The following is a 22,453-nucleotide window of genomic DNA, read 5'->3' on the forward strand; positions in this document are numbered from 1 at the left end:
ACTGTGTGTGGATTGCACTTTTATTTAAAGTTGGCTGTATGTGCATGCCAGTGTAATTGAACATGTAGAATGTAAAACAAAGATTGCTTTAGCTGCCAGTCTGGAACACGGCTTAAATTTCATTTTATATCCTACATTTTTAATAACCAAGCAGTTTTAAACACTGTCATTCGGCAGAAACAGAAATGGTTTTATTGCAGGGTTAACCTCGCTCAAGAGGCTGTAATACTGATGGACACTAGAGGTGGCTACTCCAAAATTCTCTCCAAGAATGTTCTGGGTAACCAAAAGTATAGAGCTACAGGCTTTACAGTGCAGGGTAAAAGCAAAATATGCCTTTATTATAGTCAAAAAGACAAAACAAAGATACGTGAGGCCATAATTATGTATCAATCATGTAAGGGGCTTATGGCCAAAACATTGTATCATTGTTTTGACCGTTTAACTATAATAAAAGCACTTTTGAGCTTTCACCTTGCACTGTGAAGCCTGTGGCTCTAAACTTTTGGATATAAACTGGGGGCTAACTCCTCCTGAGTGCAGCATCCCACTACCTGGTTGAATGTTCTGGGTAATAGATTCTATAATGTTAAAACCAACTAAGTAGATATATATCCAGTTACACCCACAAACTGATTTTCTATTTTTTTTTTTACGTTTGAATAACAAAATTTGGATTTCATTAAATTGCATTTGCACAGATCACATTAATTACTACAATTTTAGAATGGTTAAGTAGAAAATCTAAGGGAAAGTGTTGCTGCAATAATTGTAAGCAGTTCATTGCATTCAACGGTTATAAATAAGAAAACAAAAAACAAACAAACAAAAAACAGGGGATGCCATATTGCTGTAGGCTCAAAAACATTAGATTTGAAAGGACAGCAAACTAAACAGCAGGTATCCTGAATGTGACCACCATTCATGTCATTCTTAATTAAAAACAAAATGACGAACAAGAGGCGCTTAATCATTTCCAGGCCAAACACATTCTACGGTTTATTACACATTACATTCTTAAATAAAAATGCGTCACATAACATTTTTGCATAGATATCTTACAATATACCAATTTAAAAAAGAATTATGAAACAGACCAGTAACAAAAATAAATTTTTTTTCTTCATTAATAATTTTGTAACATTAACATACCACCATCATATAATACAAATAATATTTTATTTAAATTGTAAGACTTTTTTTTACAGCAAAAAAATGACAAAGTAATATATTTATATATATATGTGTATATATATATATAAAAAAAATTAAAAAAATAAAAAGTAAATAATAAAAATAAAAGGTATAACGGAGAGCTACAAAGTGGGTATTTCTGGATTATAGGAGAAATACCATAAAAGGCCTGAGAGAATATAATAGAGGGTCTCTCTATAAGCACTTGTTCGACACGCCTGGCCAAAGAAATAAAAAAAAAAAAACAATTCTAAAAATTATAGTGCAAAATTAAATTCCTTCAAGCAATGTGTTGTTTTTTATGTTTCTTTTAAAAAAAAAACTTTTAATTTTTTTTTTTTTTTCAAGCTTGAGAAAATTCAGAATTTTCACATAATGTTTATTATTTAATGGATTTATGCTTCTAAATGTGCAATCCAAATTCGGAATAAATATGGGCAATATAAAAAGATATCCGTGAAAATATTTCTGAAATGTTAGCAAGTTTTGGGCCACACTAGTTGGGCAAGCAACTTGGAGAAAAAAAATAAAAAATGATCGTGTGTGTGCCAATATCACACCAATCATTTTTTTTTATTAGACATACATTTTCAGTAATAAACTTTGTATGCCATTGGTTCCTTGATCAACAATTTTAGCTGCCAAGTGGATTCATAAGGAATGAGAGCTCAGGGCAAAACAAATATACCATGCCGAGTGTGCGTGATCAGCGAAGCAATATTGGTCCTGGAGAAGTACCTAATTGCTGTTTATGATACCTTAAGGCCAACTTTCCTTCCCAAAAACAGCTGCCTTTGAATTAACTTGCATATGCACTAAAACATCTGTGGTAGTTAAACCTACTACTCGAACAGCTGTTTCAAATGAATTAATAGGTACGGAAAGACAACAATGTAAAGTGTGTCACCGTAAAGAAAAAAGAAAATGCTCTGAATTCTAAAAAGATTACTTACAAGTAAATAAATAGCGGTCACATTATTTTATTTATATATATATATATAAATATTAATAATGTTGACAGATATATATATATATATATCAAAGTTTATAGTGGTATAACTGGCAAGTAAAATTATAAAACAATTAAAGGCATATACTTTACAGGAAAAAAATGAATTAATTTATTTTAACAGTATAATGCTGCTAAGTATGCCTGTTAGATGATGCTTTTTATTTAAATACTAGTGTACGAGTGTACCAAGAGTTCTCGTTGTACTGTTTTAGAATAAAGCAAGAATTGACTGTGAAAAGAATCTCACCCCCACCCACCATCCAAAAAAAAAAAAATTATGTTAAAATAAGAATTAGCATCATTTATGATTAAGTATTAAAAATACAGACAAGTTCCAATTGATTATGCCTGTAAGGATAATTTAATCCTTAATGTAAAATAACACATATGCTCAATAACAAAAGCTCTAAAGTATCATAAACAGCAACTAAACTGCATACAAAACGTTGATGGTTACTTGATTGCTCACAGAGAAGAATGTAGAGTAATAACAATCCAAGCATTTGTTTTACCAAACTATTTAAAAAAATTCTGAATGATCTCTGACTTTTATTTAATTTTTTTTATATTTTTGCACACACAAAAATAGGCCTGAAAAAGAGTGTAAAAAGGAAACTGGATGAACCCTTCCAGTGCCAGATGGACAAGAAATACATTGTATTTCTGGTCCTTCTGGTATTGTAGGGGGTAAAGGAATACAAGTATTACTTCAGGCTTCTAAATTTTCTAAAAGTAGACAACTCCAGTCACTGGGTTGAAAATAAGGCAGCAGAAATACCCCCTACTCACTGAATATCTGCTTACCAAGAATAACCAACAGAAGAATTAAGCAATAATGCAATCACTCTTCTCATTCATTCAACGGAGGGAAGCAGAGGGTGTTAGTCTTCTCAACCTCTGTGTTATCAATACAAGATTGAAAAAGTGCAACATTTATGGAATACTACACTAGGCGTGACCTTAAAGTGATCATTTTCAGGATTACACTTGGGATAGGGCAAAAAAAAGGTTTCCCAAGACCCAGCAAGCAATGAGTGAAACCTTAACACATTGCCAATCCTCCCCTTAAAGTTTGAAAAGAGAAAAACCTATGGAAATGTAGTGAAGCAGTTGACGGTCCACTAACTACTTTTGATTGGTGGATTTAAACCACTCCTTGGCTCTTCCTTGTTGGCCATTTTGTGAACAAAGGATTTTATTGGTAGGAAAAAAATAAAACAACCCCTCCACCCCATAAAACTTGGTTAGGTTTCTAATGTTGCGGTTTTTTTTTCTGTGTAATGAGTAGGCATCTAAATGAAAGAAACGCAAACACATATTTCTAACATTAAGAACCAGTTGGTGTGACCAAAACATGTTTAAGTCCATGGTGATAGATAGATGGTTTCGTTTGCTCTTGGGGATGGAAAAATGTAAATATTAATTTAATTTATATTTTATTTTTAGGAAAAGAGAGTTTATATCCCATAACGAAGGGAGATTATGGTGCAATCAACAGAAACCTTCTCCAATACCCTTTTGTGTATGTAATCTCATTAATAAATTGACAAAATTTAGATTTGCTCACTATTTTCCTATTCACCAACTTGTGACTGAGCTCAGACTGTGAGCCACACACGTGAGCCTAAACAAATGTGCGTGAATATATGAACAGGAAATTAGTACTATGATTAAAAGTTGGGAAAGAGTAATGTACATTAAAATGAGGAACATAGCATATTCAAGCCTGCCACTGAACAAGTCAGAACTGCATGTTTATTTACCACCACAAGGGTCTTAAAGCAATTTTCCATACTTGGATGTCACTGTAGAAAGACTGGTGGAAATGTATTCTTTGGATTCATAGAATCTGTAACTTAATGTATACAACTGATGTTGAGCCAAACAATTTGCCAGTCTATCAGTGGCACCCAGTCCAAGGCTTCCTCACTGAAGCCTTGGAACTTCACTGCAAGGAGAGGGCCAGAGCAAACGGGTGATGTCTTAACAACTATGGGTTTAAACGGTTTGTATACTGCGTAACCTCTTAAAGTAAGATGGTGTTAACCATGTAGGAAACATTGCAGTGTACAAGAAAACTTTAACCTCATGAAATTAAAAAAAAAAGAATTCTTATTCCTCATTTGTTCTTTCATTGATTAATGCAAAGCACGGAAACTACAGACAAGCCAAACTTCAAGAAATCTGTTCCACAGAGCGTTCTTAAGTTTAGGCTAGCATAGTACTGTACACTAAATGGAGTAACTAAACAGATCATGGTGGTATGATACAAGTGGACTTTCAACGTATTCACATAGAAAAATGACATATCTGAAAATATATACTAGGAAATGTACTACATTAAAATTGCAGTATATTAGGTTAAGTAATTTATGTTTTTATTAAAATAATACTGGGCTACTTTTTAGGGAAATACATGTAAGTCAGCAATGGTTTTGAAAGGAATGGACATCTCTAGGGTGCTTCTGTTGGGCAGAATATAAGATCAAGAATGAAACATATTAGGATAAAGAATGTGTTTGATGTAACACATATTGTGTGGTCAAGATCTATCAAATACAATAAAGATGGGATACTTAACGTCTAAAAAATATTACAGATGGCTCATTTCCATTTGATTTTGAAGTAGAATTCAAGTGGGTGTATATCTGCCCAGAATACTACATCTGGCTCCTAAATATGGTGGTCTGGCTTATAAATGACAAAAGTGTGCGCGTGTGTATTTTATTTTTGGGTTTACTAAAGCAGGTTTCTCTTGAAAGGCTAAATAACAGTTACAGGAATTTAAACCCTCAACATTATTCAAAACACCTTGTAGCAGTAGATTGCAGTGTGTATTTAGTAATAAGTGTTTGCACCATTAATAAGGAGTGTACATGGTCAGTCAATACTGATCTGCCTAATCAACATTTAACATTTTAAAAATGCTCTCATGGACTAATAGAAAAGGTCAATAATCTATCATGGGAAATAAAAAGTGTTTACTTCTAAATGTGTATATCTACTTAATAGTAAGAGCATTTTTAGATGTGGTTGGAAACAAATTGTTGAGAGATAGATTAATTACAAAAAATGCAACAAAGCTATTTCCCTCCTAAACATAAGCGCTGAGTTCATCCATTTTTGAAGTTAAAAATATCTACAAAGAAGGTGCCTCTTGAAGATATGCAAGTTAAACTAACATCTATAATACTATACCTTCCAATAATCAGTTTGTGTTTACATCACATGTACCTATGTCCCTTGGCTTTTCTTGATCCACTAAAAACCCATCAGATGGCCATTAAATAAATAAATAAAACAAAATGTATATTATATATATATATAAATATATATATATATTATGCAGAAGCAGAGGACTACAGGGATTGTCGACAAGCAATGCTTCAGGTATATTTAAGTTGTTTTTTTAAATCTTTGGAATTTAATCATTTTCTTTTCTCCTTTACTGTCCAACATCTTTCGAAACACCTAAAAATCTTCTTAGGTTTTGGTCGAATATGTTACTTCCTGACCCTTACCACCAACAGCAACATGATAATGAGAATTAAAATATTTGGTAAAAAATGAAAATAACCTAACATTAAGCAGGTTTTGTATCCCAGTGTTAAAGGAAAATTTAAAACCTTGATAGCTTCCAGAGTAGCTGGCAACTGAAAGTCTCTACGAGTCTTTCTGGTAACTACAAGCTTAAACCATATGTGCCAAGGCAACTCTTTTCATTTGTTGTCTATCCCCTCGGTCAATTTCTCAAATATGTCAGGTTTTTCTTTCTTTCTTTTTTTTTTTTTTTAGTATTTCTTTTATTATTTTGTCTTTTTTTTTTTTAAATCATTTTCAATATTTAATTTTTTTACATTTTTTTTACATTTTTTTTTGTGTTTAACAGTCAAGGAGTCAAAACAAGTTAAAAAGAGGCCAGCTGGCTGGGATAAATGAGCTCCGTTCATCTGGATAGTGGGACCAAATGAATGTGCAATTTTAATAGCTGCTTAGGAGTGGTCCCAGAATATACACAATATACAACCAGTTCCCCACTACACCTAATTGAATTGATCAAATTATGGTCAAATTAGCAGCCTTTGGAGCACAGTTTAATGAGAACCAATGGAACTTTTATGTACATGGATTAATTGTTGTTTGCAGTGAATTCTGGATTATTCATGGGAAAGCTCAGATATTCACATTATTCTTGGGATAATTCCTTTTATAACCATTGATCCTACCAAAATAGGGTCAAATAAGAACTTCTGTGTGTAATTTGTACGGTTTCTCTATGGCCAAAACAATTGAAAACACCAATGCACTGGATAATTTGAACCATTAGGTTCACTCAGATGGGAACTCTTGGCGGCCCAATTATTGATGGCCTTGGTATACAAGGAAGAGTGTTTTTTTTTTTTACTACCATCAGTCATACAAATTCAACTTACTTTAAGATGTCCTTCAGTATTCATTGTTTTAGAGATTGATATATTTGGCTTTTTGTTGTTGCAGTTGTTGTTAAACACTCAAACAATATATTTAGTACAAAATGCAGCTGCTCTGGAAATAACATCAAGTTTCTAACTAGTTATATTGTTAGGACTAGAAGTCAATGATCAAGCACAAAGTTTGGAAAGTTTAGTGGGAGATTGCTTGAAGCCTGCCAGACAGAAGCAAATTCAAAATTGCTGGTCCAATCCAAGCTAAAGTGTCCATGTGGAGAATGATTATTTTAGCCAGACACAAGTTCATGGTGAGAATGTAATTAAACAAAGCTTCTCAAATAGCTTTTTAACTAAACAGAACAAAAATATATTTATATATATATCAGCGACAAAATAAAAATTTGAAAGGTCTTTAAACCTTTGGAAGTGCACACACTGGGGCCAGGACACTTCGGTTTCAAGAAACAAAGTCCTGTCTCAGTCAGTGTTAGTGGCTTTAACCAGTCCCTAGTGCATAAGGTGTGCTACACACAAAAATAATAATAAAAAAATAAAAAAAAATTAATAAATAGAGGATGGGGTAAGGGAAGGGGTTGTTCTATGTGGTCCTCCATTCATGATTCCTCCTGAAACATAGACCTAACAATTGCAGAAACTTCTATGTCTGTGACTCCACCAGTTTAGTGCCAGTAAGGCCTATGGCATTGAGTTAAATCTCTGTAACAAGACAAAGCCACACAGAATCAAACACTTTGCAGGATCCCGTTAAAACCTTTCTTGATGAGGAGTCTTCAACACAAGCCAAGAGGCTCATGAACTGAGATTTGGTTACCTAGTTCGAAATCCGTCTTTTTTTTTTTTTTTTTTTCCTTTAAATTTAATTTTAAAAGAAATTTTTTTTAGTGCTACAATGATGCAACTTTTCAGTAGCTTCTGAGTTGCAATATAGTGAGTTCTTCAGAGCTTTTTAAGACTAATTGTCCGTTTGCAGGGAAGCCTTGTTTTGACGGGTTTCCTCAAACATGTATAGAATTGCCTGATACGCAACTGTTGAGGAAATCACAGTTTCTTAAAGTCATCGCCATTCTTCTGTGTACTTCTCAATCAGGTTGGGCGTAAGGCAAAACAGACAGTGTTCTCTCATATACTCGAGTATGTGACTGTGCGTGAATATTTCATATGGATTTTGTGTACAGAGTTTTACATGTTGGAATATTCTCTTTCTCCTGCAAGTCAAAGGCCATAGCCAAGAGTGTCCCATTGCAACTTGTGGCACTCCCTTAGCCTCATAGCCATCTTGGTTCTCAAGTGTCTTTAGATATGTCTTTTCATATGCAGAGCAAGGTGATCAGACCTGGAAAAGCACCTGAAAATAAACAGATTCAAAGCGGGAAGTTAATATAGACATTAAACTGTGCAGTACATTGTGCTGTCCTTTATGAACCTGAATTTTAAAAAAATCAATTAATACAAACAACCACTTTATAACACATTAAACTGAACATTGCAGCTTAGCTAAAAGGCATTACCCCAAATATTTCTCGGAACACACTGACCCGGTTCCACTACACCGTTTGCCAGGAATATAAAAATAATTATATATAAAAGTTACAAATTATCTAATCACAGCTAAACCAAAGGCCACTACTCCATACTAATTCTTCATAAAGAGTCACACTTCACTCTCACCTCCAGTTCTGTTACTTTCCAACCTTGTTTGTTTGTTGTCCTCCTTGATACCCTCTGTATTGTGTCCACTCCTGTAGATTGTAAGCTTATCTGAGCAGGGTCCTCATCTACCTATTCCTGTATCATTTTGTAATTGTCCCTCTTATTGTTTAATTTCCCCTTTCCATAATATTGGAAAGCGCTGCGGAATAAGTTGGCACTATATAAATACCATAACTGTAACAATAACAGCAATAAGACTTTAAAAATTCCCTAAAGCCTATAAAATACACTTCTCTTCGCTAGTATTTGTCCTCTGATAATCACCAAGTCTCTTATCAAGTGAAATCTAACTTCATGCAAGCCAGATGACCAATTACAATTTTCCATCTGTTCTATCAGTCCACGGATTAAAAGCACAAAAATACACCCTAAAAAGAATTCCTTGTAGCTTTCACTAAATCCTGTGAATATTTGATTATTTACCTTACAAAAAAAAACCACGCCATAAGCCCTCTGCTCTTACTGCTCTCTGAACCATCTGCTGAACATCCATTAGCCTCAATCAGAGTTTCCATAGATTACCTTTCAGATTCTCCTTGAAAGACGGAAGTTTTTCTGATTCTGATTTTAAGGGTATGGGCTCCATGAACAAAACATGCATCTGAGGTCAATGCTTCGACCATATTACATTACCATTATGATTAAAAGCTGCATACATTTATTAAATACACAAATTACTTTACTATGCAAGCCCATTTCAGAATGGAAAAGTTATTTGCAGTGACTTGAAAGTGAATTTCAGATTTTAGACCCAAATAGATTAACTATAACATTTCTACAACTATATGTTCAGTTTTGCTATTTTGGGCTAAATAAAATGTAAAATTTCTTTAGAATTCCTGACAAGTCACACTTTAGTTAATAACCACGTGAATACATTTTTAGGAATCCTGAAGCTTTTTGTTTCTCATCAAAAGGTCTTACTCAGATCCAAGATGGCCAGACGTGCTTTCCACTAGCTCCTGGCACATGGTGCTATAAATCAATGACTAAAGCTGACATTCTGACACCAGACGACCCAAAAAGCACGTAAGCGGCTATCTCGAACCGAGCATCTTGAAAAATCTAGCACAGGACACCCTGCTTACCAGCATTCACGTCCATCATCTTTGAGGCCTACTGGACTGGCACACGGGCAACGGCGAGAGGCAGTGTGCAGTCTCCCGGGGCAGTGTGCAAGCTCTGTGGCAGCATCAAGGGTGTCCTGTTACACCTCCCCCCCCCCCCGGACCGGCAGGGGATATCCCGGTCCCCACTGGGAAAACTTTATCCCGCTGAGCAGGAGACTCCAGCAGACTTACAAGCAGCGTGGCGCGACCAAGATGGCCGCCATGCACAAACCTCAACCACACCAAGCGGGTCTGGAGTGGAAAGAACACTTCAACGCAAAATTTGAGGAGATATGCCAGAGGTTCTGGGAACGCCTGAAACACAGAGCTGACACACTCACCTCCCCGGATACACAGCGGGACAGCAGGGCTGCCCCGGTGGGGCCAACATGCATGGAACCGCAACTCAGAACGCCTGACCGCACGTGTACCCCACTCGGGGGGAAGCTCCGCGAAAAGGGCACTCACCTCTGCTCCTGCTAACAGATCCGTGGCTCCCCGGAGCCGACCTGCTGCACATTGCCGCAAACGCAAGCATCGCACATGTGCTCCCCGAAAGGTGCCCAAAAGGAGATGGCGCAAAAAGCAGCTACGACGGACGGCTCCACTTCATCCACCAGGGTGTTCCCGCTATCACTCACCTCACCAGCAAGAGGATCTGCTCCCTCGCCTCCAGCACGACAAGCCTGAACAAAAGATCCTCAACTTATGCTGCTGGGAGTGCAGGGCTGCAGCTCTGCAACTGCAAACCCCAGCGGAAACTTGGGCTGACTGTGGGGGAAAGATCGGAACAGACTCTCCAGGAACTTTGGCTGCAAGTAGGGGCATTGGTTAGGAGGCATGTCAGTGTCTTGCAGGGCTGGGTTGTTAAAATGCTGTTCTCACAGTTCATAATGCCTGCTATCCATTAGTTGTCTCCCTCTTCTATAATGAGCTACTCACCCAGCTGCAGTAACAGCCCAATATATTTAACCAGTGGAATTTACCGTTCTGTTTTCTATTTCTTTTATTAATCCTACAGTTACCTACTTTATAGCTTGATTGAGTATATACTGTATGACACATCTCATTGCCTGACATATCTAGCAAGCTCCTTGTCTCCGCTCACACAGGACAGCCATGTTCTAGGGATTAATATCTTAGTGGATGTGTTTTACTCTGTTTTCTTTGGTTGTTAAATCCTATGTTTTTCTCATGACATAGCTCAGAACACTTCTAGACACACACCAAGAAATTATTAATTTCAACCTAGATCTTAGACTCTAGAGACACCTCGCACATATACACTTCTGTATACTTATCTTATACCCACACTTACGCTACTTTGATGTTTTGTACTGAAGTCAAGCATGATTATTATAAAAAATTGTGCAGTCTTAATCTATGCCATATGTATGTCCACTATGAGACGCTGATACCAGCTATTGTGGCATTACCAGCATGTTTGTACTCTTTATGCACACAAAAATAAAGAATTGAAGGAAAAAAAAGCAGAGTACCTGCTATTAAACATCAGTTCTTCTTGACCCTCAAAAAAAAAAAAAAAAAAAAAAAGAGGTCTTACTCAGTTTCTCATATATTTTATCTAGAAAATATTATAATAGGGAATTGAATCGTAAATGACAAATCAACATATTAACAGATGAAAGCAGATCCTACTAATGAAATTGGAAATCAAATTTTTTTTTTCTAAATAAAGGAAAAATAAAATTTTTGAGACTTGAAATACAGGATGGGGGAACCTTGATGGGCACCACAGAAAGTTAAGGAGGTGTGGAACGCAAATTGTGTAAGGCATAATATTGCCGCTTGATGTGAAGGCCAGTAAAGAGGCACTATGTCCAAAGGAGGCTTGGAACACAAAGACCTTAAATGTCTGGACTGCGTACAAGGCCTAGAAGGCATGTCAATACCGAAAAGGATCATTTGAGGTTTATTGGAATCAGGTATACAAGTACAAGAGGTGCAGGGCGAATATATTTACCGAGGAAGTCTTTAAACAGGTGAAATGCTTTTATATAGATTTTATTTGTGCATGTCATTTTTTTCAGTTTGTTTATTCTTTTTGCTTGGAATACAAATAAAGCTCTTTTCTACTAGATCATTAAGAACTACACAGCCTAATCTACCATTTGGGGTGGCGTCATCTGGCAAAAAAATACTCTAGCACACAAAAAGAGCCTATGAAAAGGCTTCAAAACATGTCCCTAAAAGCAATAAGAAGCCAACCGTGGGAGGGAAAGAGTGCCCTATACAAGACTCCAAAGAGTTTAGTTAGAGCCAAATTTGGTTTGCGGGTTCATGTGAGTTGACATTTTGGAAAGTTCTGACACAGAGTGCTTATATTATATATTAGATCATCTGTACTATTACATGCTTTATTTTTTGTCTTTAAGATTTTAACCGTTTTGTTGGAGATCCATACATATGGTTAAGTATCATCTTTTTTACTTTATTTTGTAAGTTTATCATATATTGTATACCAATATATAGACACTGCTGGGCTTCAAGTGTCAGGAGAGCCCCTGTTTTGTCAAACCACAAAACTCTTTGTACCATAATAACTACAATTAACTGTAGGGATTATGGTGCTTAAAGTGCCCCTCCCTTTATGCACTATGTGGGATAAGTTATTAAAAAAAAAAATCTGACTAATCAAGATCAACATATAATGATTTCTCATACAAAGTAGTATGGAATTTGGAAAAAATCAGATTTGATATAATGGGATTATTTAGTCTTCATATTTAATTTTATTTTTTTAATGCAAAGTGGTTTGGGCTAAATTTGTTCCTAACCGTATAATACCTACATTACATAGTTGGATATCTTCTTTGTCGATGAAAGTGAACCTTAATTATTTTTTTACATGACTGGGCCACTTTTTATTATCATTAAACGTAACTCTATGTCCTCTTGAAAACATCCACAAATCTAGCACCAACTTATTTATCAACCATGGTGCATGAAATTATCAGCAAAGTGGTATTATTCCTTTGTAGAAATAACAGATAGGGAAATAATCTATTTTATCCCTGTTCTGAGTTCTGACCACATAATCAGCCTATCCACTTCATCAAAGCTTCAATAGGAAAATAAAATAAATTTTGAATGGAAATTTTTAACGGTACAAAGGCCCCAGTTCCTGTCCTCTGGAGGGGCACCGATGCTACCACACTACATCATCATCTTTACAGAGAAGCTTACAGACTCCCTGAATGGCTGATTGTATATATATATATATATATATATATATACACAACACTATGAATATCTTACTGTAGGATGTTGCTGAGGCACTATTGACACCATAACCCCTACAGTAGTTCTGGTGCGTGGAGTGTTTCTTTAATACTCATCAAAAATGGAAGCATGGAAATCTATAGACCACAAATGTGGAACCTGGTTTCTTCTCTTCTTACACCAGTAGAAGACTGAGCAAGTTGCAATCTAAGAAGAGTAAGAATGTCTCAAGTTTGTAAGACAGGTTACAATATTGTTCTATGGCATCTTGGGACCCAGTACTATATTGTTCTAGTCAACACAAGCACTTTTAGTAGTGAATGGGTTTGAAATGTCATTCAGAAACGACATTTCCTGTTTTCCAGTCTCGGTCAAAGGTTCTGTTTAACAGCAGAGATTCACTCCTCCTTTGTTTTAGCAGCTGTAGGGAAGTGGTACAGTGATCAAAGACACCCCTTAAAGTCAACAAAAGGCCAACTATTAGAAACAGTGGAAACATTTCTATCAATTCTATCATCTGTCAGATGTATCAATGCTTATTCATATAGATATGCTTTTAGAAAATGTTGAGAGAGAGAGAGAGAGAGAGAGAGAGAGAGAGAGAGAATATATATATATTCCTCACTATCAGAGGCCTGGGAGTCTGAGGGTTCTGTGCAGAATCTTAGGTGTTCCTAGAACTACACTCTCCTGGACAGCAATCTCAAATGTCCCACCTGGAATCTGCTAAAGTACTCTCCTAACATGGGTGACACGGCCCCGAGTTCTCGTATCACAACTGGGACAACTCCACTTTCCACATCTTTTTAGTCCTTGGTATTTGTCCATCTTCTCATGTTCTTACTTGAGGTTATGCTTATTTGGTAATGCCACATCCACCACCACTGCAATCTTCCGTTCCTTGTCTACCACAGCAATGTCATGTTGGTTGGCCACTACCTGCATGTCTGTCACTCACAGAGATGCAAACAAAATAAAACAGCGCCCTTGTACTAGTACAATGGAATATTTCCACTTTTATTAAATCAGACACAAAACTACGGAGATTTAAGTGTGGAGCCAGTCTTTTTTTTTCTTGATAATATAACAATTATTATTCTGTATATACACACATACACAAAACCAAGAAGGCTGCACTCACCTGAACATACATATTTTATAAGGGTGCTGCTGGGGCCAATTCATACAACATACAAGATTAAAGGGACACTATAGTCACCCAGACCACTTCAGCTTAATGAAGTGGTCTGGGTGTAGGTCCCTCAGGTTTTAACCCTTCAGATGCAAACATAGCAGTTTCAGAGAAACTGCTATGTTTACATTTGGGGTTAATGCAGCCTCTAGTGGCTGTCTTCCGGACAGCCACTAGAGGCGCATCTGCGACGCTGGAGGCACATTTCACTTCCATCACGCAGAGCGTCCATAGGAAAGCATTGAGAAATGCTTTCCTATGGACACTTTGAATGCGCATGCGGCTCCGCTGACGTCGGACTGGGGAGCTGACGTCGGCGGGGAGGAGGTAAGCTGCTGAAGGGGTTTTAACACCTTCAGTGCCACAGGAGGGGGACCCTGAGGGTGGGGGTACCCTCATAGCACTATAGTGTCAGGAAAACCACTTTGTTTTCCTGACACTATAGTGATCCATTAAGCGCACTCACTCATTTATTCACCAAACAGCAGTTTCGAGTAAGTGGATTAATCTCACAAGAGCAGGCATTAGGCTGCTAGAGAAGAACCTGCCAAGAATGGGGTACATTGATGTTGTGTCAGAGTTATGCAATGTATGATCATATACTGTAACTAAACCCCCATTATTTTTGCCTAAATGAGGTATTTTAAAATAACGTTATTACATTCTGTGAGATTTGAAATTGAGTGCGCTGGAGCTTTAATGTTGTAAGTTTGTGTTTATATACAAAGCAAAAACCAAAAAAGTTATGGAGGGGAAAAATTGTGATTGAAAACCCCTTCCACTTGAAGTCTGTGGATGGTCAATACAATGTTAAACAAATATCTGCACCCCAGTCAAGCCATAAAACTTGCTTTTCCCACAGAAATCACAAATGTGCAGTGATGTTTCTACCGCAAAGGTTTCTGGGTGGGGATATGCAAATTTGCATCTGAAAATCTTAAAGGACCACTATAGTGCCAGGAAAACGGCACTATATGGTATTTAGGTTCCTCGGGGCTGGGGACTCTGCTCCCTCTTCGACCGAATGCATTCTCCATAGGAAAGCATTCTCAACGCTTTCCTATGGACGCTGGCGTCTTCTCACTGTGAAAATCACAGTGAGAAGCACGGAAGCGCCTCTAGCGGCTGTCTCTGAAACTGCTATGTTTACAGCAGGCAGCATTAACCCTAGATGGACCTGGCACCCAGACCACTTCATTGAGCTGAAGTGGTCTGGGTGCCTATAGTGGTCCTTTAAGGTGGTTTTCAATCACGATTTTTCCTCACCATAACTTTTTTGGTTCTTGCTTCACAAGTACTACCAAGCTTCAACCCCCCCTCCCTCTCCCCCCCCTCCCCTCTCATGGCCCCTCTCTCAGATAAATAGTTAAAAATCCCTTTAATTACTTAAGTGGCAATATTATGCCTTACACAATTTGCGTTCCACACCTCCTTAACTTTCTGTGGTGCCCATCAAGGTTCCCCTGTCCTGTATTTCAAGTCTCTATTTCGAAATTTTATTTTTCCTTTATCTAAAAAAAATAAATAAAAAAAAATTGATTTCCAATTTCATTAGTGTTGATTTGTCATTTAAAATTCGATTCAATTCCCAATTATAGTATTTTCTAGATAAAATATATGAGAAACTAAGTAAGACCTTTTGAGGTCGGCGCTCTGCCTCCTCTGACATCATCCAATGGGAGGACCTAAAGCGCATGGGCGGTGAGTGCTGTGAGAACATTAGGCCTTCACCATGGGAAAGCATTGCCTCAATGCTTTCTTATTGGGATTTCACTGATGCTGGACGTCCGTCTTCTTTTAGGGGATCGAGAGTCCAGTAAACTCCCGGAAGCACCTCTAGTGGCTGTTTGGTAGACAGCCACTAGAGGCCGTCTTAGTACTGCAATTTAAACATTGTAGTTTCTAAAAACTGCAATGTTATACATTGCAGGACTACGGGGAACACAGACATGGTACCCAGACGATTTCAATGAGCTAAAGTGGTCTGGGTTCACATAGTGTCCATTTCAGAAGAAAAAAAAAAGGAGGGGGGGGGGGGATTTTCATAGCTGTAAAGTGCTACATTTTTAAGCAGGTGTCTGCAGGGTTCAAAAAAACAGAAATCTCTTTGCAACCAAATCTATGCAACAAACATAAGGTGTTATGTTATGGTTCTTGGAGTGTCCATTTAACCCCCTTTATGACACCAGCCTTTCTCATGGTAAAAACGTGTTACACGTTCATCAATGGAATCGGCATTACAAGTCGACAATGCAAGGTTTTTACAGCTTTCTGAAAAATGTAAGATAACAGCCTTTTATAGAAGGGGCTTCTGGGTAATAAAGAGACGACATGGGAACAATAATGAGACCAGTGTGCACGTTATTTAGACATCAGTATCACAGGGTTACATTAATCTTTATCGTGACAAATAAAAAACTAAAGCAGGCAGAAAACGCAAATACACAAGGCAAGATCATTCAAATGGACATTTATGTGACTGTAAACTGGGGACATTGTATACTAGTTTAAATTTGCTTTGCATTTGAGTTTGCATTAAAATAACATTTATTTGGTTTGTTAGCTTAACATTATCGTTTATGTGTCAGAGAGGATCAATGTCATTTCGATATCTGGCACGTGAAGAGCTGAACTGTATTTACAGGGACTTCAGGGACTATAACATCAAACGTACCTCGGTATTTCACAGGAGGGAGCAGAGAGGACTTGGAAAGGCAGGATGTACAAGAGAGTACATTTCTTTGCAATCAAAGGCAAAAGTTGCTTTCCTGTTTCCTGACCTGTTATTCTACCAGCAGCTAAATATATAACCATGATCACATTACAGACATTTTCCCGGCCTTTTATTTTAATGCTACTCGTGGGTTCTTTGGCCTGATAACTCATCTTCTTCAGCCCTTTTCTAATGTGATTAAAAGCACATCTTTATTCAATAACGTTGACAATAGCCTGACCGAGGCTTTGTCTGGCATGCTAGGCCTCAGCTACTCAGCTTTTCATAAGATGATAATGTCAGGCCTGTCACTTATAATTACTCCAGCACTCTGTTCATTTCACCCTGCAAACCCTCTTGCTCCATACAGGAATACTTGTTCTCTCTGGAAGATTTCCTGCTATTAAAGATGTAAAATAATAAAGCAGAATTGTATATCAGGAGAGCAGACTAAAACCGGTATATGAGAAAATGGCTGTCAGAGCCATTTAGTATGGTATTATGTTTTCTGTAACACAATACGCATTCTAAAGCAAACTTTAAAGATTATTTCTTGTACAGTACAGGTAAAAATATATGTTAGGCAAAGCTACCTCTTATTTTGAGAGACTTCAAATTACGCATTTAATACTGCCTGAAAACAGCAGGCATTGTGATCTTATAGAATGAGACATAACAGGAAAAAATAAAGAGAAACACATACATTGAGACAAGACAGTGATTTGAGTATCACTGCCTTCCTACAGTCGTGCTTTCGGAGGGGCAGTCACAATTTCCCTGCTGCAGACACTTGGATTATACAGTGACCATGAAAAAGTCAGACTGTTGGTGAGCTTGCCCCTTTGCTTGGCGGGCACACACATTATGGGCATCCCTAGTGACGCGGTTTGTGTCACTGATTAAGACCCCTCAGGGCCCCACCCACCCCTGCTGCTGTATCCTTAACGAATTTAGACTATTTTAAAGAAACACTCTAGCGTTAGGCATACAAACATTTATTCAAAATGCTGTATTGTCCTGACACCTATTTAGGTCCTGTCCTCATGTGGTGGTTTGAAAGGGGAGAATTACTTACCTTTCAGCCCTCTTGGCGCAGGTCTCAACGATCACGTCCCACCTCTTTGTCTTAGATCATCAGTGTAGATGATCTCAGCCAATGTAATATTTCCCCGTAGAGCCAATCAAATGGGTTCTGTAAGACCATCTAATTGAATAACCAAGTTTATCTTGGCTATTGGGGCTATCATGAAAACAGCCACTAGAGGCATGCTTTTTCTGTTGTTGGGTTAAAAAAAAAGAAAGGGACACTGGCACCCAGACAACTTTGTTGAGATGAAGTGGTTTGGGTGCCTATAGTTTCACTTTAATTTATTTCCCATCAAATGTAGATCAATAACTCTACATTATGAAAAAAGTGAGTTCACACATCACCACATTTTCTTAAGAAAGGACAAAAATAATGCCAGTCATATTACTGATGGTAAGAATATGGTTATCTGAACCAACACATCTGTTGAAAAAAAACAGTGTCACTTAACAACTTTCATTTAGCAAATCTGCTACATAAGGCCCATGTGATGCAGGTCTAGCTTATAGAGCAAAATTACAGATTGAGCCCACCTGTCGCAGTGATTGCATTTGAATGGCTTTGCCCCTGTGTGTTTCCTGTAATGCCTTGTGAGCTCATCACTCCGAGCAAAGCGCCACTCACATCCTTCCCAGGAGCACTTATATGGCTTCTCACCTATAAAGACAGACAAAGGAGATGAGAGATATAAGGAAGTAAAAATGGTAACAAGCAACGTTGCAAGATTAGTATCAGCCTCCAACAATAACTGTAAAAAAAAAAATTAATATGACAATGACATATAAAACACACAATCCCATTTCTGCCAATATACCTAATCTTACTTAGATAAATGTTCTGCAGAATAAGATATCATATACACTTTGATAGGGAATGGTACTATTCAGTTTCTAAAGAATAAATGATTATTCAAAACAAAACAAAACATGTCAATCATTTATTATATGAAAGTACGCCACATCAATGGGTTCTGGAGACATCATGGACTGAAGGTAAAGTGGATTATAAATATCTCCAAAATGAGATGGCATTATTTTCCTCTACTACCCACCACCAATAAGTGCCTTTTATAGTTCATGATATTATTACAGACATCCCAACTCTCCTGGACGTTCGTTCCGGGAGTCTCCCGCATTTTAATTGCGACTCCTGAACACCTGCGAATTCTATATAATATCCCGGTAACCAACTTTTTTTTTTTACTCTCTTACTATAACTTTTTTATTTTTTTTTATTTTTTATTACCAGGATACTACGGTGCGGCTCCATAAAGGAACTGCACTCACTATCTAATAAGGAAATCCTCCCCCTCATGTTCTGCGGGGGAGCGCCCGATGACGACATCGGCGCTCAGTCGAACAGCGTGCTGCCGGAGAAAGGACATCCTACAGGTACCGGACTTCAAGGAGCCCCCCCCACCTGCCATGACAGGTAAAACAGCAGAGGAGGGGGGCTTCAATCTTGTGTATGCAGAGAGGTGTTTTGGGAGGCAGCTGATTGCGGATTGTGCAGAAGGGAGGCTCAGGGGTGGTAAGGAAGGAAGGGGGATGGGAGTTATTAGGGGAAACATATGAGGGGCTGGGAGAAATGGAGGGGGGAAGATATGAGGGGGTGGGAGAATTGAGGGAAGATATTTGGGTGGGAGATATAAGGGGATGGGAGAATTGGGGGAACATATGAGGGGTTGGGAGATATTGTGGAGGATACGAGGGAGTGGGAGATATTGGGGGAAGATATGAGTGGGTGGGAGATCTTGGGGGAAGATGTGAGGTGGTGGAGGGAGATATTGGGCGGAGATATGAGGTAGTGGGGGGAGATATTGGGCGGGGATATGAGGTGGTGGGGGAGATATTGGGCGGAGATATGAGATGGTGGGGGGAGATATTGGGCGGAGATATGAGGTGGTGGGAGATCTGGATGGAATGGGGGGTGGGAGCAATTGGTTCCCTTATCCCTTCCACTACAGCATCTATCACCTAACCCCCCTTTTACACCCTATACCCCCACTATAGCCCATATTCCCTGACCAGTCTGTACCCCTCACTTCAATCCATATCCTCCAATTGCAGCCCCTTTTCCCAATTGCAGCAATCCACTTCAGTTATCCTGCACTACATTTCCTAACCCCCCCCCCCATTACGTCCCATACCCTTCACTACAGCCCCTATTACCCCACTACCACCCAGTACCAGTGCCCCTCCCAAGATTGTGTGGGGGAGGTGGAGACAGTAGCTGGTGAAGCCACATCCCTGAAATCAGTTTTTGCATATTGGGATGTCTTAAGTTAGGGCTAGTTTTATTTTAAAGGATCACTATAGGGTCAGGAACACAAACATGTATTCCTGACCCTTGTCAGGATTACTGTTTGATCCAGCACGTAGAACTGTATAGCACGGATTACAAATAAGTAACGTATTACCGGTCCTTAGAATTGCCGGATTTAACGTACAAAGAATATTCAAAAATACTAGCGGAGGTCAGGGAACACAGAAAGGGACACAGCGATGAGGAAAGCCAGGAGTCAGGATACCAGAATATAGAGAAGTCAATAAACAAAGCCAAAGTCAAAAGCCAGGTAGAAAACTATAAACAGGAATGCGCTCTCGGACAACCACAAGGAAAACCACGACAGGGCACTGAGCAGGATGAGAACTGGGCCTAAATACCCCTCCTCTAGATCTGATAGGCTGTAACGGGCCTTAGACCTCAAATTCAGTTACCAGGTTTCATTTGCATAATTGCTGCTCAGCATTAACCCTTCTGTGGATTAGGTTGCTGCTCGGCACAACTTTTCCTGTGTGGACAGTAAATGTCATTAACCACATTTTTATATGCAGATGAATACATGACATTACCCCCCACCTGAAGAACGCCCACCGGGCGGGCAGGACCAGGCTTGAGAGGAAATTTGGCGTGAAAAGCGCGGATCTTACGGCCCGCATGCAGGTCAGGAGCCGAAACCTAAGAACGAACAGCAGGACCGTAACCTTTCCAAATAACCAAGTACTGTAAAGTGCCTCGAGAAAACCTAGATAGAAGATACCTCATACTCCTCCTGACCACCCACAACCACCGGAGGGGGAGGAACACAAGGAACAGTATATCTATTGCAGACAAGAGGTTTGAGTAAGGACACATGAAAAGTGTTGGAAACCCCTAAAGATGCAGGAAGAGCCAGAGAGTAAGACACTGGATTGATCCTACGAAGCACTCTATAGGGACCAAGGAATCTGGGGGCAAACTTCATGCTAGGGACCTTAAGCTTGATGTTGCGAGATGACAACCAAACCCGGTCCCCCACTTGGTACACCGGGTTGGCATTCCTACGCTTATCAGCAAAATGTTTGAAGTGTTCAGCAGCAGCCCCTAGAGCAGTTTAAACCTTAACCCAGGTATCCCGAATGGAGGCCAGACGCTCATCCAGAGCAGGAATGGCAGTATCAGAAAATACCGGAGGGAGAACCGTAGGATGCCTACCATTATTGACAAAAAATGGACTGTGCCCACAGGAGTCATGAACAGCATTGTTTCTAGCGAACTCGGCCCATTGGAGTAGTTCGGACCAATTGTCCTGTGTGCTATTAATAAAACAACGCAAATAAACCTCTAATGACTGGTTAGCCCTCTCAGCTGTACCATTGGTCTGTGGATGGTAGGAGGAGGAGAAGGAGAGATCAATCCCCAATTGTTTACTGAACGCCCTCCAGAACCTGGACACAAACTGAGAGCCCCTATCAGACACAATATTGTGAGGGATGCCATGCAAACGGACAATTTCACGTATGAAAATTAGGACCAATTCTTGCGAAGATGGCAACTTCTTGAGAGGAATGAAGAGAGCCATCTTAGAAAATCGGTCTACAACCATGAGAATAGTTGTGAACCCAGCAGAGCCAGGAAGCTCAATAATAAAGTCCATGGATAAGTGGGACCATGGATTCTCAGGAACAGGAAGAGGCTGCAACAGGCCACAAGGAAGTGCATGAGTCACCTTAGAAACTGCACACACAGAACATGCCTGCACATACTCCTTTACATCTTTCCTGAGTGAATCCCACCAAAATGATCTAGTGATCGCGGCAGTGGACTTATTGATGCCCGGGTGTCCAGCAGTTATATTGTCATGGAACACTTTCATGATATTAACCCTTTCACATAGGGGAACGAACAGTTTATCACACGATTTACCACTGGGCGCCTGAGGCTGGGCCTCCAGTATGGTGCCAAGCAGTGGAGAAGACAGTGAGAGGACAGTAGTAGCAATAATACACTCTGGTGGAATAATAGGAGATGTCACCTGTTCTGGAGCTGACTCATTATCAAATTGCCTGGACAAGGCATCAGCCTTGGTATTTTTAGAACCAGGTCTATAAGTAATGAGGAAGTTAAAACGTGAAAGGAACAGTGACCATCTAGCCTGTCTGGAAGACAAACGTTTGGCATACCCTATATATGCCAGATTTTTGTGGTCGGTTATGATCAACAGGGGGTCCTTGGAACCCTCCAAAAGATGTCGCCACTCCTTGAGGGCAAGAATAATGGCCAACAGTTCTCTATTGCCAATATCGTAGTTGCGCTCAGCATCCTACAGGCAAGTAGGAATAAACACAGGACTTCCTTTCAGTTTACCTAGCAGGCATGAGCTGCATACACCAAAGATTCAAATTATAAAAAAAGCACAAAAAAAAAAAAAGCAAATGCAGAAAATAATGAATGGCATGGTCTTGAATAATGCAACATGT

General features: G+C 38.8%; 1 protein-coding gene across 1 annotated transcript in view; it reads right to left on the bottom strand.

The window, feature by feature from the left end:
- Window positions 1-5,584: 5,584 nt before the first annotated feature.
- KLF7 (KLF transcription factor 7) overlaps window positions 5,585-22,453 on the bottom strand; it is a 129,115-nt gene continuing 112,246 nt past the window's right edge. The window contains exons 3-4 of the mRNA XM_063430091.1: window positions 18,245-18,368; window positions 5,585-8,002 (exon numbers count right to left, since the gene is read on the bottom strand). Coding sequence (XP_063286161.1) covers window positions 7,951-8,002; window positions 18,245-18,368 — 176 coding nt within the window. The 3' untranslated portion in view covers window positions 5,585-7,950. The remainder of the gene's footprint in view (window positions 8,003-18,244; window positions 18,369-22,453) is intronic.

This window comes from Pelobates fuscus, chromosome 8, assembly GCF_036172605.1.
Source record: "Pelobates fuscus isolate aPelFus1 chromosome 8, aPelFus1.pri, whole genome shotgun sequence".
Taxonomy (NCBI): Eukaryota; Metazoa; Chordata; class Amphibia; order Anura; family Pelobatidae; genus Pelobates; species Pelobates fuscus.